Source organism: Seriola aureovittata, chromosome 6, assembly GCF_021018895.1.
Source record: "Seriola aureovittata isolate HTS-2021-v1 ecotype China chromosome 6, ASM2101889v1, whole genome shotgun sequence".
NCBI lineage: Eukaryota > Metazoa > Chordata > Actinopteri > Carangiformes > Carangidae > Seriola > Seriola aureovittata.
The window spans coordinates 22,473,816-22,493,824 of NC_079369.1; the positions used below are offsets into that span (position 1 = coordinate 22,473,816).

Genomic DNA, 20,009 nt, shown 5'->3' on the forward strand with positions numbered 1-20,009 from the left:
TTATAGAAAATGAATGGAGGCATGTTTTAGTCCAGTTTATGATGTAACTCTAGCAACAAAAGAAAGATGAGGAATAAATTAAGGGCTTTATTTAACTTAAAGTTAAATAAAATAGTTGAGTATGGCATCGAACTCTGTCCCACATAGACAGCATCTCCACGTCATCTCAGGTGTCTCATCTCCCAGCCTCGATGTGCTAAGGAAGGCGTTTCACAGTGTTAGAAGAACAAGTCAGCTAAACTTAAAGTGTAATTTAATCATAAACTATCACCTGTTAATGCTAGTGGTGCGCCGGGCTTGAAACAGAGACATGTCAAAAACAATTATAGAAGGCGTTATTGTGTTTATAGTTTGACAAATTCAGAATTTAATGGCAGTTAAATTAGCAAAATAAAACTTAATTTATGTTTTGTTTGCATTTATGGCAGAGCCAGAAGGCAGGACATAGATCATGACCTGATTTCCTGTGATTCTTCAGACACACAAACACGATACTTGTGAGAGTATCGTGTTTGTGGGAAGGAGAACATATCAGAGCTCATCAGATGTGATTAAACGAGAGAACAGGGCGGCTCTTTTACAGTGAGCTTTAAATCAGAATCACATTAAATTCATTTTTGTTTCTACTTTTAGTAATAAAACAATAACTTTATTAACAAAGTAATTTGAATACACATTTTATTTCAATCCTGCATGATTGGTTTTTATTCTGTCTTCTGCACACCATTAAACATGTTTTCCACTATGCTGTGAGAGTAAAGTAGATTTTCCTTCACATGATTGATCAAAACTACAGTATAGGAGCTGTGATCATGAGGATCATTGCAGACCTCCCATCAACTCTACATTAATGATTATTTCTACTAGTAAAAGATACAATTATCCTACAGAACAACATTTAATTGAATTCACTGTTTACAGCCAAACTAATGCATATTGACAGTTTCAGATTCTTCTTGGACTTTTTTTTTGGACGCCAGAACAAATATTATCTGAGGGAGGAAATATTAATGGTGAAATCTCTAACTGAACTAACTGTCATCTACCACTACCTAACTCCCACAGCATTGGCTGAAACCAGACGCAGCAATGTCAGTTACAGGGCAAGTGTCAGGTGACATACTGTATGAATACACTCACAGACAGGGTGGTCCTGCTTCACTGATCCTATAGAGGGACACTTACCTTCAACAAGGTGACCCTGCTGTCTAACAGTGACCTACTTTCACTCTCCTCTCCTGTTTATATTTAATCATCTCACGCTACCTTTAGTCTGTAGAGTAAACATACTTTTACAAATGTGGATCTGTTTGTTAAAGGCTACTGAAAAATGCCTAATTTCTTACCAGTTTTCTAAAAAGTCAGCAAGACAGCAACTTGCCATTAAAGGTGCACTAATCTGTAAATCCCCTGTTTCTCAACATCAACTTGGCAAAGAGGGCAATTGTCCAGGGGCCCCAAAAACCCTAGGTTTACTCTACTCTAGTTCTGTCTACATATTTTAATTATCCACAGATTTGTCAGAAAATTACACTGAAGTATAAAATCATGTCAGGTCCATGAAGAAGAGTGTGCATGTTTATTCTTGTACGCATCTCTGTTGAAAAAGATATGACAACCTAAATGAAACTACCTGGTTCACATTAAGGATTAAATAAATAAATAAATAATAAACAAATAGAGAGTCATGTTACTCAAATTGATAAAAAAAAATACATACTACAGTAAATCAATCATGTATCAAAAAGCTATAACTTGAAGTAGCTTATTGCACTAATACTAATATTTACAATAAACTGTTGTAAACTGCTGCAAATTAGTGCCTGAAATGATTAAAACTAAGTATGATTGACACTAAAGTCACGTGTTTTTTTAAAAACTTTTCATATACTTTGCCTTTCGCCTGCGCATGCGTGAGAACTCTCCACCCGCACAGGTTTCTACTGTTGTCATGACAATCGTCGCTTAACGTTACAGCAGAGTCAAAACTCAAATCTGATTCTGATAGTTAAAGTTTTCTGTCTCCTCTAACTAGAAACCTCCGTTAAAGTTCACTGTAAACTAACTGCTGTTGTACTCTAATGGATTCAGGTCAGTTACTTTAAGAGAGGATACGTACCGGTTAAAATGCTGTCGACGACCGGTAAAGGTGTAGCGGCAGCCCCGCAGGGGAGAGGAGGAGGAGGGCGTGCGGATCCAGGGGCAGGGAGGCAAAGCACCGGCCACAGAGGAGCTCAAAGCGGTGAAGACAGACGAGAGGGGCTCGGTGTTCAGGAGTGGTCCGACGGATCCAGATATGAGGGAGACTTTGTGAACGGTTTCAAACACGGCAAAGGAAGGTACACCTGGAGAAACGGAGAGGTAACTAATGTGAAAATAACATGATCAATGCTGGACGAAGGAGCAACACCACACTGAAGAAATAGTGTTACGTGTAAAAGTCAAGCTTTCATAATTGTACATTAGTAAAAGTAGTATAAACATCAACATATACTTTGCTGAAAGTAAAAGCACTCATCATACAGAATTGCCCATTTCAGGATAATATATATTTGCCTGTTGGCAGTGGTAGAAGATCATAATACAAAACAACAGTGTAGAAATACTGGTAAAGGTCAAGTAAAATTAAATATATTTAAAAGTAGCCTACTGAAAGAGAAAATAGCTATTATACAGAATGACCCATTTCAAAATAATGTATATTAAATAATTGGATTATAATTATTGATGCATCATGTATGAGGAATCACTTTAATGTTGCAGCTGGTAAAGGTGGGTCTAATTTTGATGACTTTTATGCGGCTGGGTAGCTTGTGAATTTGTGATCAGTAAGGTATTAGCTTATCTTAGTCTATGATAACATATGATCATTTATTTGTTGTTTATATTTTCTATAAATAATCTGAATCTGCAAAGTAACTAGTTACTAAAACTGTCAAATAAATGTAAACAAATAAATAAATCTGAAATCTAGTGGAGTATAAGTATAAAATAGCATTAAATGGAAATATGCAAGTAAAGTACCTCAATATTGTACTGTACAGTAGTTGAGGTGATGTACTCACATACTTTCCTCCACTGAACATGATAACGATTCAAGCAAAAAATATGTCAGAGCATTTTTGCCAGTTTCCTTCAGCGAGCTAGCTGTGTTCATTTTTAGGAATTTACTGTATATTTTTGCAAAAATAGGCAATAATAGGAGGGTCATCATGCTATCGTATGTCCTGTGTGAATGGCAGAAAGCATTTACATAAAACATAATGACATTTTTTCACTGTCTCCTGGAGTTACCCGTAAACAAAGCAAACTACTGTTTGATTTCCCTGTCTGCTCCTTTGTGTAGTTCTATGAGGGCTCTTTCTACAAAGACTACAGGCATGGGGACGGACTGTACTGCTGGCCCACAGGCCACAAGTTCATTGGCAAGTTTTACCTCAACAGAAAGGAAGGATATGGACAGCATCTGTTCCCTGATGGAGCCACCTTTCAGGCAAACTGGATGGATGGATGGATGGATGATGACAGATATTTGGGTAGGTTTTGTTTTTAGTTTATAAATAACAATGAACTTCTCCCCTCCTCTCAGGGCTTGTACTATGCTGACCAGAAGTTTGGTCCAGGTGTGGTTAGTTATCCAGATGGCCGTCAGGATGTGGGTCTATGGCTCAGGGAATGCCTGCTAAGGCTCTGCACCACTGTAGAAGAGGGCTTTAGCCTGAAGAACTTTCCAGAATACGCTGCCTACATGGACCCAGCTGCCACCACAGATTCGACTCAGGTATATGCTGACCACTGTGTCATGCACAGGCCAATTGGCTAAAGCATCTGTATTCATATTTGCTTACACATTCATTTTAAAACAATGACCCAGACAAAAAGATATAAAACATCTCTCCTGACTGTAGGTCCAGAACCAAAACGACTTTGAGACACTATGTCGTTGTATTTGGAAGTATTTTTTCACACTTACATTTGTCATCAAACCTTTATAATAGTCAGCTCCCCTACTGGACAATGTAAGCAAAATAATGTCTTACAAAGAAGAAGTGGATATATAATTTCTTTCACATCTATACATATGTAGTGCTTAAGCAATCAAAATTGTGTGCTAAATTATGTAATTTAATATGTACACATTTGCTTCAACTGACCTCTTTGCTTCTTTATTCTCCTCACCAGCCTCCCATTCTCTCTAGTAGTCTACACACAGAAGCCAGGACACACTCTGAGGTAAAATACTGCTATAATGATTAATTATATGAGCTTTGTGACTTGACTCAAAGCAGATCAATTAGTCCCCCATCCTCTTCAGGTGCATACAGACAGAGAGCTGCTGCAGTCAGATGAGAATTTTATCCTTCCCCCCGGCATGGAGAGTTACTCAACAGATGGCGACCACTTGCCACTTCCCCCTGGCCGAAGAAGAGAGTTGGATCAACTGTTTTATGGCGAGCTGTGGGAGCCGGACATTAATCCGTACCAAGGCTATGAACGAGACCCACTCTCCACTCTGCCCTTACAGGCCCGCGTGCAGGCTCACATACACAAACACAGGTCAGACATACAGTACATCAAAAAATGTTGTTTGAGCATTGGTAGCAAAACATATTGTACTGTGAAAAAGAAAAAAAAAAGATGTATGCATCCTGCACAGGTATGACTGCAAACAGTACTGCAAGTGACTGATCTGTTGTGTGTGTCTCTCAGACGACATGCTGAAAATGTGGGCTGGGACGTGGCTGCCGTTCTCGCTCTGAACAGGGAAAGTTTTGGTCCCAAAGGGCCTTTGGAAGTCAGTTCAGAGCGGATGATACAGCACGCCTCCCAAGGGGAACTGCAGACTGTTTCTCAGATCCTCCGGACTGGTTTGGTCCACCCTGATGTAGCAGATTCACAGGGACACACTGCACTGATTGCTGCCACAGTAACACATTATTAGTTGTTTTTTTTGGCTCTTTGTTTGTTGATTCAATTTTTTCACTCATTTGCTCTTTGATTGTTATCCATTAACAATTAGAGTCAACAATTAAAGTAAAATGAATAAAACATTCAAAGGCTTTTTTATTGTTCTTTGGTTTTAGTGTCATGTTTGTCTCGCTGACTGCTTTATGTTTGTTGTCTTTTTCTTGCACCTGTCAGGTAAACTGCCACAATGACGTGATCCAGCTGCTGTTGAATCTGGGTGCTGACATTGACAAGTTGAACTGTGAAGGCATGTCTGCCCTGGCTGTGTGCCATGTTGTCTACTACCCTTTTCAGTCTCTGCACACCACTTTGGCTGAACCATCTCCCAAATCTCAAGTAAGACTGAACTTAATGTAGTTTTTAGTCATGCTCGATGGATGGCAGTGTTGGTCTGTCGGTTAGTCCTCTGTTCCACACTGAAATATCTCAATGATTATTAGAAGGATTGTCCAGAAATTTAGTGCAGACATTTATGATAACTAAGTAAAAAAAAAAAAAAGCAACAAAGTGCTTCACATGAAACGAATCAAACAACCATGATAGCAACAAGGTTACAAAGAAAATAGAGTTAACAAAACAGAACTATAATCAACCCAAACAACACAATCAGAGCCACTATGAAATTTTTGGTTTTTTAATGACATGTTGAAATTTGTATAGACATCCATGATGACCAGAGTATGAATCCATTAGACTTTGGTGATCATCTGACTTTTTCTCCATATCTTTTTCTCAGCAAATATCTCAACATCTACTACATAGAGTGGGACCAAACATTGCACAGACACTTGTGGTTCCTGGACAATTTATCCTAATGACTTCAGTGAATTTCTAGCGCCATCATCTGGTCAAGATTTGAATTTGCCTCATAAATTGGTTTGACCAAATACCCGCAAAACTGATGACATTCCCATCAGCCTCAACTTTGCTTTGTGTTGAGTGCTAATCAACAGCTGCTAACATGCTAACACTCTAAACTAAGATGGTGAACACAGTAAACATTATGCCTGCTTAAGAATGGCATGTTAGCATTGTCAATGTGAGCATGTTAGCTTGATATTAACACTGATGTTAGCTTTTAACCTAAAACACCACTGGGCCTAAGAATGGCTGTAGACTCTTAGTCTTGTTTCTTAGTGTTTTCTCATGACCCGTAGTTTATATGTATGAAACTGTGTTTTGCAAAGACGATTGAAATGAAACAGCCTCTACCGCAATGTGTCATCAGGTTTTGAGGTCTCCATCTGCATGTGGGAGCAGTCCCCAGATCAGCCAACCTGGCTTCACTAGAGACACACCTGGGCTTCACGACAGACCCCAGACCACTATGCAGACCAACCAGAGCCAACTCTGTGACCAGTAAGGATACAGCTAATACCACTGCTTTCACATATCATTCAGCAGAAACTGTATATAATGTATAACCTTTTATGCACAGCTGATATCTCCCACTGTTAATAATTAAGATAAAGCAAAGTGATAATGGTCATGAAAATGTTATATTCAGAGCTGTGTGACTCCTTACAACAGTTATGAGGTGTGTCTCTAAAACAAACTGATGTATTAATTTATGTTCCCTATCTGTTGTATTTTTTCAGGACAGCAGAAGAATTAACACAGCACATCTCACATCACAGCAGTAAAGCGTCCAATGATAGTGAGCTCATCACTGAGCCTGGCCTAAATGAACCTGAGACCCCTACAGACACCGAACACCAACTTGTGGGGGAGAGAGAAGAGGACAGGAAGGAGAAACAAAGAGAGGGAGAGGTTCGAGAGAAAGGAGAAAGCAGCCATAGGGATTATGAGGGAGAGAGCAACGGTGAGGAGAGAAAGACTGTGGAAGAACATGATCAAACAAGGGAAAGTGAAGTAAAAGGCAAGGAAACAGTCATTGAGTTGAGAATGAAGGATGTGGAGTTGAGTGAGGAGGTCGAGGAAGGTGTAGAGGAGAAAGTGAGTCATGTTCATGAAGAGGATAAAGAGGACAGAGGAAGTGTGGAGCGCTCCATTCAGGTGTTGGATGGACACATTGCACTGGGCAGCGTGCAGTGGAAGGAATGCCGAGCTAAGGCAGCAACAATAGTTCAGGTATAAAGAGTTCCCTCCCTATAATTGGTTTGATAGGTTGGTACTTGTTTGAACACACTGATGTCTACTCATCTGTCTGTCTGCAGCAGGGCAAAGACAAAGAGCTGACCCAGAATCAGACCTTTGATTCTGCCCGCTCTGTCAGCAGCTATAACATCCAGGTCACAGAGGAAGTGATGCAGCTCTCGGCAGAAGCTCTGAGTCACACAGGGATTCCTCAGCGCTCTGACACACAGGAGACTGTACGCAAAATGGCTGCTATGAAAATTGAGTCAGTTCTCTTTCTCTCTCCTTTCACCCCGCTGTTTGTTTTGTTCTGATGATACTTGCCTTGTTTCCATATGTGTCTCTCTGAATAACTTTTATTTGTTGTGTGCCTGTCTGACCAGACACCGTCTTCGTTTGAAAACCATGAAGCTGTTATTGGAACGGGGAGCTGACCCCAACGTATCCAAGGTTCCCATGCCTGTCATCTTTTTAGCAGTTATGGCAGCTGACACTGAGGCTGTCAGGAGACTGCTGCTGTGTGGAGCTCGTACTGACATTCCCCTTCCACCTGAGGTAGGAATTAGTGTTTTACTTTCTCTAAAGGAGAAGTTTATTAATGGGGGAGGGGGGTTACAAGTTTGTTGAACCACGGAGAAACCAAATGAGTGATATCTTAAAATTAATATATCTCATATCTTGAAACAAACACACACAAAACAAAATGAGAACATGTATATTGCACTCCTCCCTCCCGCACACAACCTTCTGTCCATCTTTTCCAAAAACCATGAAATTCATCTTTGTAGAGGAGAGGCCTTTATCCCCTGCATGTAGCTGCAGCACTGCCAGGTTCACCAGGTCCCAGAATCACAGAACTGCTGCTGTACACTATCAACGACCCAGATGCACAGGCACAAGACCAGGACAAGATCTATGAACCGGATAGGGTGCGTATGTTCTTGCACATGAAGCTTAATTTGTGTCCTTGGTAGTAATGGTTTTGGCAATAGTTAAACTGAAAGAGAAAAGAGTTTCTCTCTTGGTCTTTTACAGATTTTCATGAAGGCTCAGAAGCCACTGAGCACAGATGAGTCACATGAGTCACATCTCAAAGAAGGAGGCAGGACGGCCCTGCATGTGGCCTGCCAGAGAGACAGTGACTACCGGGTCAGTACATACTGTGCATGCACATGCTCATTGAAATCTGTAGCATGTTGCACACATGATACATGATTATTTTGAATTCACCCAATCCCATAGAATGACAAGGGACACTTGTTACAAGGAAAAAATACATGCAGAGTGTATTATGTTATTTCACATTGAATAACAATTTTGTCATGTGTCTGGAAAAAATTAAAGGCAATAATTTGGCTACGTAGATATTTAATATTTAAAATCTTTTTGGAGAAACAGTTTCCTCTTCAAAAAGCTAACAGCTGTGGGATGTTTAGTGCGAGGCAGAAAATCACAAAAATCATGAGCTTTTCTCACAGTAATATTTTGTTCTATTTAATGGACCTATGTGTTTGTTTACTGACAGAATGCCAGTAAGGTGGTAGCCCTTCTGCTCTCCCACAGAGCCAGCACAGACCTCCTCTGGAGTGGACACTCACCTCTCTCCCTGGCTATAGCAAGTGGCAATGACCTGGTAGAACACACACACACACACACACACACACACACACACACACACACACACACTGTCACACACAGAGTCACACATACACATACTGCACATGTGCAACAAAACTTCTTTTTTGCCTGGTCCCTGTTCCTTTTTCCTGCGTAGGCAGTGGAGGAGCTGTTGAAAGGAGGTGCAGATCCCAACATCCCCCTTGGCCGTGGGGTGGGCAGCGCTCTCTGCGCTCTCGCAAACATCAACTACCACTTAGGTGGCAACAGAGCTAAACTGGTACCCAAACAAACACACAAACAAACAAATGGCCATATATGAGTGTTAAACAGCCTAAAGACAAGAGAGAAATTGCAGTGACATTATAAGGCATTTCTAAATTTCCAACATATATCCTCCTAATATATTAACAGTGAAAAGATCAGTCGCTACTTTGAGTCGTTCAATCATGCATATTTGTATCTGTGATGTAGTTGGATGTGTTAGCCAAGGCTGGTGCCGACATCTTGATGCCAATTATGGTGGGTGATGTTGTGGGAACTGCAGTCGACTATGCACACCACTCCTTTAACCAGGTAAGGCACCTTTTGTGAGAACTCTCTATACATCTAGTTGAATTCAGTAAACTTTATTTAGTCTTTGCAGGCAATGAAAAGTTTGCATGGCTGAGCGCAGATACACACATAATGTACCATACACTGGATTACCACTATATTATTATAATGTACACTTGTACAGTCTGAGTACATTACACTACAAAAGCCCTGCAATAAATCCTAGTTGTAACTTTAACTTTGTGATACTTTTGAGGCTATAGTTAGAAAAAGCTTTAAGTAGTTTTTTGTTTATTTCTTTGCCACATCATTTCATCTGAATAGCCGTCTGTATGTTACCATCTAGGACTTGCGTATTGCCAACACTCCCTTCCACGCTCTGAGCATGCGGGAGAGGGAAACGTTCAAAGCACGGCGCCAGTTGCTGAGCATGATGAGAGATCTGCTGAGACGGACTGCTGGCCAGTGGGAGACCAAGAATTTAGACGGAGAACAACATCTCACACTAAATGGTCAGTACATTGCATTTGTGCCAAAAAAAAAAAGACAATTGTTTTGTGTTTGTGAGTATGGTTGTAAATCATAGTGGGTGCATGTGTGTGTGCATGTGTACTAACAGGTACCAGTAGTGCAGAGAGGTTTGTGCACAAGGGGGCAGGTGCCATCTCCTCAAACAGGCCCCTCCTCAGCAGTGAAAGTCTACCACACATAACAGAAAAACACAGGTACAAACACACATTCTTTTTCAATCCCCTGTCATGCTCTAACTCAAATCAAATTTTAGCGTGAGAGTTGAGAGGGAAAATAAAGCAACACAAACCTTTCAGGAGCCTGTTTCCAACTCTATGTTTTCTCTTAGGAAACCATTGTTTAAATTCTGCTATCAGTGTGGTCGCTCTGTGTCCGTGAAGCTGACAGCTTGTAGCCGCTGCCACAAGGTCTTCTACTGCTCCAGGTCCTGTAAACTGAAAGCATGGGATGAACGACACAAGGAAGAGTGTATCCGGATGTCAGGTGGGAATCAGGACCTCTCGCTCCCACAGTTACAGCCCAGCAAACCCAACCCCCAAATCCTACCTCAGCAGCGCCGAAGCTGAGACCAGAAATATCCCAAAATAAGCTTTTAATAAAATAACTTTATGTAACTTTGTCATAGTGTTTTGAATCTGTAATATCTACAGGATAGACTCATGATTTTGAGAAATATTAATGATGTACAATATCTTGGAAATTTGGTTTTAGATTTTGGATGATTAGAGTATGTAAATACTTTGTCTATCTGTCTCTCTCAATCCAGCATCTGCTGATGGCATCCAGAAGAGAGTTGCGTTTAATTCCCAAAGAGGCCCCAGGCCCATGACTGTCATGTTGAAATCCAAAACAGTCCCCAGGCCCTTGAGTGTCAACTTGAAATCCCAAAGCTTCTCCAGGCCCCTGAAAATGGCAGAGAAGGTCTTGGAGAGCCAAGTCAACCTGAAGGAAAACTACAGCTACAACTGATGAACACTAAAATTTAACTTTATCCTCCTAATATTGCAATGCACTTCTGTTACATCATGTCTTTCCCTGATTCTAGGTCTTAACTTTATATATTTGGCTGATTGGTGATATTTTGTGCCATAATCATTTCCCTTTGTAGGCTTGCAATCTGTAATAGTATTGTAATAATGTCTGCCTGTGTTATTGTCACAGAAACACTGACAACATTGAATGGTTGCATTCATTTACATATTTACCAAATGAATCCAGTAGGTCTCAGTGCCAGAGTTGGGCTTTTATATCATCATTTTTAATGCTATAACTGTTGTTGATCTTCTTTTCTATAATATAGAGAATAAGCCAGCTTCACCTGCTGCTTCATATTGTATAGTAGTTCACAGCTTCCTGTTACTCAGTCAATGGAGAGTGAAAATACAATAATAACCACCACAGTATTACACTGCTGCACTAGATTCCACACTATCCATGTTCTTGCAGTCATACTTTGAATTGTAGCCCACATGGTGAGGACAGGCATCACAAACCTCTTCCACAAACTCCAGTAGGCCGATGCTAATGGGTCCAGGCTGGTGCAAACCAGTGGTTCAGGCTGGAACTCAAGGCCTTTCGAAACCAGAACCTGCAGGTAATGAGGCACCTCTAGCCTGAAGTATACAAGTCTCCATAGAAGCCCTGCAGCTTTGGGTTTGTGCTCCTTATCTCGCGGTGCCACCATCAGGAGGAACTCATTGATCTGGAGAAGAGCCCAGATAAGTTTAGACTCTCCTAGAGCTGCATTGTCATCCTGGTTGACAGTAATGACCCTGTCCGCAAAGGTGCTCAAAGATGGCTGCTCTCTATAGTTGGAGAATGACAGTGTTTGGTTAAATATGTAGTAAGTGTGGTATAGGCTGAATAAAAGTAATTCATGTAAAAACTATTTGAACAGTCTGCATCCATGTCATCTTCAGACATGTATCTTTTTCTATATCCAAGATGGATAAAAGCAGAGAATCTTATTGGGAGAGGAAATGAAACATTTTCAGAGGAATCTGCTTGTGCTTTTGTGCTTTTTACTTACTATTTTTATGCGTCTTTTATTCCTGTTAAGCACATTGAATGACCTCTGTATGAAAATGTACTACACAAATAAATTTGCCTTGCCTTAATCCAGTACTGATTGACCCTCTAACTGATTGTCCTTAACACACCTTTCAGTCCAGGAAAGGGATCTGTTGTTGTTTGGTCCTTCACAAGGTTTTTTTCCCCCCAGTATCACCTGTGTAAAAGTTTAATTATTTTAGAAATTGCATCCTCTAGTTTTTGTTTGCATGTATCTCCCAGTTCTGCACGACAACATAATAGTATATTGGTTCTTTGTGCAAAGAAAAGCTGACTAATGTTTGGCCTGACAGCAACAACAGAGATTGATGTGACTGCTGTATATTGTGTCTTGCATCATACACACATTAGTCATCAGTGGGACGGGCAAACATAGACCAGCGCCTGGAAGGATTTAACAAGCACTTTTAACTTTGCACTATTTCATCTTTTAAAGAGGCAAAGCAACATCTGCAATCTCAGTACGACGACTTTAAAAGACGAACTTCGACTCCAGCAGGACACATCAAACACGTAGCCTCACAAACAGTGCGAGAAGGAAGTGTAAGTTACTGTGATTGGGACGGCAGGTATGAACACCGACTTGGAGGACCAGGAAGACGAGCTACTCGCTCTCCATAGTATCTTTGGTTTGGAGGAGTTCGTCCGGAATGAGTCGAACCCTGCCGGAGAAATCCGAGTGTCAGTTGAGCTTCCTGCGGACTTCACCGTGGCTCTGACAGAGGGTTAGTAAGCCAATTACAGAAAAGAGTGTATTGAAATTAATATTAAATGAAGGGTGTGGACGATAACAGCATGTCGATGAGCCATAACATTGCCGGGATTGGTCAGATATTTTGATAATGTTCAAATCATGGCTGTCTAAATTGCTTTGCACGGGAAACTACTGCTTCCCAAGCCCATAGACTGAAGTAATCTTATCTCATTATAATGGAAGGTAAAAAGTAATAAGTAGTAGTAACCAACAATTTCCCTCATTTGAAAATGAATAGCTAAATATGAAACAGAAATAAAATTTAAAAAAATGTAATATAATAAAACTGTTATTGAAGAAAAAGAATCTCTTAGTTATCAGTTTTTCCAACAAATAGACATGCTTTCATCATATTTTAGTATCATATGTGCTTGTTTTTATGGCCTTTTTGTATCATTGTAAATTGTTTGTGTTTAATGTTATTTTGTATGTATTATTGAGTGTGATGCATTTTAAAGGGACAGGCATTGCAAACTAGCTTATGCTATAAATGCTTCTGTCTCTATACAAATAAACATTAAATAAATATAGACAGCAGAAGGTCAGCAAAAAATAATGCATATAACATGATTATTTAAAAGAAAAAGAAAGAAAGAAAGAAAGAAAGAAAGAGAAAAATGGTCAGTCCACAACTGACAGTCTTGATGAACATAGTTTAGTATTTATGTGTGTAGTAATGTACTTTATTCATATTGTCTTGTTGTTTTTCTTTCTAAGGTGAAACGGTGAGGCAATATGAGATATCATTCCTGCCACCTCTGCTCCTTACCTTTGAACTCCCTGAGGACTACCCATCCTCCTCCCCTCCCTCCTTCACCCTCACCTGCAGCTGGCTGACACACATACAGGTATCAGTAGAAGCAATGTGGGTCACTTACAACATTATTGGTCACATTTACAACTCTCCCAGTGTGTGTGAGTGATTGCAGAGAATCTATAAAGCTTACCAGCTGTCCCCCTACAGCTCTCTGCACTGGGCGCTCAGCTCACTGATCTCTACCAGGCAACCGGAGGCGCAGTGGTGCTCTTCTCCTGGGTGCAGTTTCTCAGAGAAGATACCCTCCAGTTCCTGGACATCCATACTCTGCTGGAGCTCTACTCTGATGAACACAGCACTCTGCGCTATAGCCAAGACTCACAAAATGCTGCACTTTCAGAAACAAAGAATAATCAAGACACTCCAAAGTCAGATGACCAAAGTTGTAATGTTTCAGATCTCCCTGCACAATCCATGGAAGTTCAGCACCCGAATGTGATTCTTGCTGATGGCCAAAATCCCTCAATCTCAGACCAGAGCAGCACAGACTCTCAGGGAGTCAGCAATGTCAGCCAGAGTCGTCAAAACTCAGGGTCTCCGAGTGATTCTAACCAAATTATACAAGCCTCACATGCAAAGGAGGCTGAACAGACCTTCCAGCCCTCAGAGTTAAAGGCTGACAGCCAGAGGGATCTGTCTTCATAGGCAGGCAAATCCAAGCCTCCTCCATTTTTCTGAGTCTGATCAAATTGTCCAGGAAGATTTCTCAAATGAAGGCGGTGTTTCGGCCTCATTATTGCCTCCAGATGAAGTAGATCAGAGTGGACAAGAAGGAGCTGCTCCTCTGGAAACCCACCCCAGAGAATCCTTTGAAAATAAAGCGCAAACCCCCTCCCTAACTCCATCACAAACTCTGCTGTCCCAGCTCTTGATCTATGATGCAGCCCAGAAACAGAAAGTGTTTGCCGCCACGGTGTTTGACTGTAGTGTGTGCTTTGTGGGCTGGCTCGGTTCGGAGTGTGTGCAGTTGCCTGAGTGTGGCCACATCTTCTGCCAGGCATGTCTCACTGAGTTCTGTAAGCTCCACATAACAGAGGGGAACGTCCGGGGTGTCACCTGTCCTCAGGCAGACTGCAAGGCCAGCCCCACGCCTGCACAGGTACAGTCTTCACCTCTCTGTCTGTCTGTCTGTCTGTCTGTCCTGCCAAATACAGCTTCATTCTGATTGTCCTCTTGTGTTTTGAGGTTTTGGGATGTTGAGCAAGAATTACTAAATTTGTTTACTTAGATCCTTATTTAATTGAAAATATATACTCAAAGATATATATAAGTATATATCGGCTTAGTATTTAGTGTTTTAATCTTCAGCAGTAAGATGATATATTTGGTATCTATTTGTTTCTGCAAGGGCTTTACTGACATGCACTGTCTCATTATGCAGATATACTGTATATGCCTTTGTTAACATATCTGCAATAAGCTCATAGCGATTGACATATTTGGTCTAACTCAAAAAAAACAACCTACAAATTATGGGCAAAAGAAATCTCCTGGATTTTAATGTAGATTATCTGACTTCTTTGCCTCATTCTGCCGTGTCTGATTTTCTGTTTTTCTGTTTTGAAGGTGAAAAGTCTGGTGGGGGAGGAACTGTTCAGCCGCTATGATCGTCTCCTGCTGCAGTCGACTCTGGACCTCATGCCTGGTGTGTTTCCCTTATATTTCTTGTAAAACTCAGGATGCCTTCAACGCCTTTATATACCAGAATGACTCAAGATAAATAAAAACCTAATTTAATTTTCCATCGGGTTCCTGTCTCTTCTCTTCTCCCCTCCTCTTCCGAGCAGATGTGGCGTACTGTCCTCGGCTTTCATGTGCTTCACCTGTCATTCTGGAGAAGTCCAGCACTGCAGCGCTGTGCTCTGTGTGCGGCTTTGCTTTCTGTGTCACCTGCAGAAAGACCTACCATGGAACAGATGACTGTCAGGCAAAGAAGGCCATGAAAAAACAGATGGAAGAAGACCTCAAGCAAGGCAATTTAGAGCTGCCAGAGTCACAAGGTATGTGTGTGTGTGTGTGTGTGTGTGTGTGTGTGTGTGTGTGTGTGTGTATTTTTTTTGCATAAAAGGTATTGTATAAAGTGAGATTTCCATGTTTTCTTTGATTATAAAGCAGGTCTAGGTTTCTATTTTAATACTGTGAAAATATCAAAGCGCTCAGTCCACAGAGAAATGCACACAGCCTGTATTCAGAAACTCGACCCGCCCACCTGGACCCACCATCCAACCGTACAGGATTTGGTTTCTCTCAGTGTTTAGCTGAAACCTGCAATACTTTTATTCCACCACTCAGAAAACAGTCAGCCAATCAGAAGAGAAGCTCAGAGCCTCCTCTCTCTCACCGACCTGTTGTTACTAGAGCTCCAGAGTGAAGCCTGAGAGAGGTGATGTAAAACTGCACTGAGATAGTTTTTGGTTCTTAAAACCACAAATATATCTTCTAATGGGTATCAAGATAACATTTATTTGACATGAAATTATATTTAAAATGAGCTGCACTGATTTCTTGTCTGAACTTTTTCTTGGTACTTGTGTGTTACAGCAATGTGTTAAACCTAACAAAAGCTGTAATGATGAGGGGTAAGTCTGTAAAATGAGATGTCTGTCTTATTAGGCTTCGTCAAGCCCAGGTGACCTACAACTATTTAATTAAGAATTACAAAGCTTTAGAGCAATAATACATCAAATAAATGTATAAAAAAACAGAGCAAGATTCTTGAATTTCTTAGGTAGCAGAGAGGAACGTCTGTCTTAGTGGAAGCAGATGACGTGGCAGGTTGATAATACTGTAGATAACAGGCAAATAATAGAAAACGGTTTTTTTTGGTTAACTTTTAATTACAGTCCCATCACTGGATTGAATATTCAGTTTGTGTGGATGCAGATGTGTGTGCGGTGCAGTGTGTCGGTGTGTGTCTGAAGCAGTGCTCTGTGTTGCTGTGTGTGCCTCAGAGGGGTTGAAGGCTCTGTGGGACGACTATACCAGCGGCAGCAAGCAGAGGCAGCTTGTCCTGCAGAGCAGGTACAGCCGGAGGGTGCTGCAGGTCAACCTGGAGGGCAGTCTGAGCGAGCACTGGATGGAAATCAACAGTAAGAACTGTCCTCACTGCTTCTGCAGAATAGAGGTATTTATTAATTCATCTATCAGCATTTATTTCTACACATACACATGAACTCATGAGCGCCGACAAATATGTGTTTACAAACTCATTTTTACAGTGTTTAAGTGACAGAGTTGGGCCTTGGCACGCCATTTGATTATCTGACTGTTTTAGATCAATGTTGTTTCTAATACATATGTTGTTGCATTTTATGTTGCAGAAAAACAGGGGATGTAACATTATGACATGCTCTCAGTGTAGAAAGTGTTTCTGCTGGGCCTGCCTCACCAGACTGCCCTACGCTGGTGCAGGCGTACACTTTGAGGACAGTCCCTGTTCTGTCTACCAGTGATCGCTGACATAGTCCTTCAGCCACTTTGACCTCCAGCCATGGAGGGAACTGAGTCAACACATTTTGCATATGTTATGCTATATTAATTGCACAATCATCGGAGGGCAGTTTGCAATACAAATAAGTGCTCATTTAATGAAACATGTAAAAAACATGATAATGTGGAGCATGTTTTCAAAAAATGATGATCTCAACACAGTTGGGAATAAACACTCTTAACATTAGATCCTCTATGGTGTTTTGCTGTGAATGGGCCAACATGTTATTTGTCACAGTTTATACAAAAAAAAGCCAAAATCATACAAATGTCATGTTAGTTTGACTCTGAGAATTTTACATTTTAAAACTAAATGTTTAACATCCTACTATCACTGATGTCAAGTCATTCAGAAAATGACACCATGTGTCTGTTATGACCAGTAGATGGTGCTAAATACCATTGCTCTGAAGTAACTTTACAAGCGGTTCCCATTTGTTTGTATCCTTTTTATATACAGTCTATGGTTATATCAAGAATTAGGGTCTGCAACTGATGATTGTTTTCATTATTGTTCTGTCTGCAAATAATTTCTTTGATTAATAGATCAATTAAATGCCCATCATACTGTAAGTTGCTTTGTTTTGTCTAAAGTGTCCACAACCTGAAGATGTTCCATTTAATGTCATAAAAGACAAAGAAAAAAAGCTAAAAGACTGAAACTGGTAAAATCATCCCAGTATTGCTTAAAAAAATGACTTAAACTGAAAATTTGAGTATCAAAACTGCTGCAGTTTGCTTTTCTGTTGATCGTCTAATCAATTCAATGACTGATCATTATAGCTCCAGTATGTAGGGAGTCACTTTTTAAACTCTTTCCACTCCCTGTTACGCAGTTTTATTTTCAAAAAGGATTATATCCTACAGCATCCAAACAACTGCTCTACAGGAGTTTTCGATGTACAACGCCTTTACTGCTTAACATTTTAAAGATACATAATCACTCCCTGTTCTTCTGAACTGCACAAATGTTTCAATTGTGTTCAAAGGACACCCTGCAGGTAGTTTATGGGGCATTTTGCCTCTACTCACTGATTGACTTCCTGTTTTTGAAACGCCCCCCCCCCCCCCTTCCTCCACTGTTCTGTCACAACAGTGGAACAAAGACCACTGCTGCACGTCCCCAGGCTGTCTGAGACATGATCGGAAAGCTACAGCTGTCTCTCATATGAAGCCAAGAAATGCTGGCCCTCTCTCTTGTTGTCTCTCTTCATGTGTGTGTGTGTGTGTGTGTGTGTGTGTGTGTGTGTGTGTGTGTGTGTTCCTGTATCTTTTCCAGGAAAAATCCAGTTTCCAAACAGGGGTCATCACTTCCCCATAAATGTCTAAACAACTGTTTGCCTTACTGACCCACAGTCCTCTCTAGCGGGGCCTGGAGGACTGGAACTGGAGAACAGGACGTGTGTTTATGGTAGTCGAAGCTTTTTTGGTAAAACGTGACAGAAAGTAGAAATGCAAAGGCATGAATCCCAGAGAGAAATGTAATATATGACATACAGTATATCTCCATATATCAAGAGTGATGTTGCCATATATGTCACCCTTTTTATATAGAACGCATATGTAACATTATATATTTAATTTTTAATTATTAAAACAACATATATGTTTATATATGTTTTTATTAATTTATCATTCATTTTAAAAATGTCTATCTACACATTCTGGGAAAGTGGTCTCAGACTTTTGGAACATAATGTATATAATATAAACATATACTGACAGGCTGTGGGATATATATATATATATATATATGTTTATGTAACATACAGTATGTAATATAAGCATACACACATAAATGTATATATTTGTATAGCTAGATATATATGTCAATATATGAAATTGTTTTAATTTCTAACAGGTTCCATGTATGAGTTTTACATACGTATATGTACATATGAAAGAAGAATGTATATTAAATATATGGAAATTCAATACATGTACATATGTCACATTTGCATATAGGATGCACCTAAGCACTGCTATCATAAAACCACTGAAGTAAGGCTGACCATACTTCTCAGAAGTGATTGTCAAAAATATTAATATTATACGGCTCAAATGTACCAGGGTGTGAAACCACTGTCAACACAGAACAATCTGTCAACTTCGTCCTAACCTTTAAGACATCACTCCTGTCGCTTTTAAAGAGCTTCTTAAATCCACACTGAACTACGCAGGACAGAAAGCTGCTGCTGGGCTTTGGCATTCTCAGACATGATGTACTTGTGGCCTCATGTAAAACGATTATTTGTCAAAAGCGAAACTCCTGCGGTGAAATCATCGATCGGGGTGAAGCAACACGTGGAAAAGGCTTGAACCCGCAGAGAACAGAGCAGCGGCAGTGATTGTGTTTTCTGATAAAACCTCTCTAAAAACTCTAATTGATCTCTTGTGCGAGCACACATAGATAGAGTGGCTTCAGAAAGTATTCAGACCTCTTCACTTTTTTTTTTTTCACATTTTTTGCCCAACAATCTACACTCAGTGAGCCATCGTGAAAAAGTGAAAGAAAATCTGTGGGGAGACCTGACGATGGCAGTTCAGACAGGAACTGATCAAATCCATTCAATTCAATTTCACTTAAGCTGTAACTGGGGTTTCCAGACAGTACTGAATCAAAGGTCTGGAATCTGGATACTTTTGAAAATGAGAGATTTCACTTTTTGATTTATATTAATTATCTTCACAGCTAGAAGGTTCTGGGTTTGAACGTGCCGGGCGGCCGGGGCCTTTCTGTGTGGAGTGAGCATGTTCTCCCTGCGCCTCTGTGGGTTTCCTCTGGGTGTTCTGGCTTCTTCCCACAATCCAAAGACATGCAGGTTTTGGTTAATTAGTGACTCTAAACTGCTCTTAGGTGTGAATGTGAGCGTGAATGTGTTGTTTGTCTCGATACATCAGCCCTGTGACGGATTGGTAACCTGTCAGCTGGGATTGGCTCCAGCCCCCCTGGGACCCTAAAAGGATAAGTGGTATGGCTAATTAATGAATGAGATGAAATCACTGAGTTTAGATTAATGGAAAAAAATGACATATTTTATTCATTTATAGTTAAATTTACAACTAGATAAAGGGTGCAAAAAAAAAAGGAAGGGGTCTGAATACTTTCTG

General features: G+C 40.5%; 1 protein-coding gene and 1 pseudogene across 1 annotated transcript; both read left to right on the forward strand.

The window, feature by feature from the left end:
• Window positions 1-2,001: 2,001 nt before the first annotated feature.
• On the forward strand, window positions 2,002-11,889 carry ankmy1 (ankyrin repeat and MYND domain containing 1). The gene is made up of 20 exons (XM_056377699.1): window positions 2,002-2,361; window positions 3,347-3,493; window positions 3,590-3,781; window positions 4,183-4,233; window positions 4,316-4,557; window positions 4,711-4,927; window positions 5,143-5,304; window positions 6,197-6,327; window positions 6,567-7,059; window positions 7,146-7,330; window positions 7,449-7,620; window positions 7,854-7,994; window positions 8,101-8,214; window positions 8,591-8,698; window positions 8,840-8,962; window positions 9,157-9,258; window positions 9,584-9,749; window positions 9,857-9,962; window positions 10,097-10,251; window positions 10,535-11,889. The coding sequence occupies exons 1-20, from the start codon at window positions 2,128-2,130 to the stop codon at window positions 10,735-10,737; spliced, it is 3,444 nt and encodes a 1,147-aa protein (XP_056233674.1). The 5' UTR covers window positions 2,002-2,127; the 3' UTR covers window positions 10,738-11,889.
• A 267-nt stretch (window positions 11,890-12,156) lies between these two features.
• On the forward strand, window positions 12,157-17,085 carry LOC130171165 (E3 ubiquitin-protein ligase RNF14-like; annotated as a pseudogene).
• The last annotated feature ends 2,924 nt before the right edge of the window (window positions 17,086-20,009 follow it).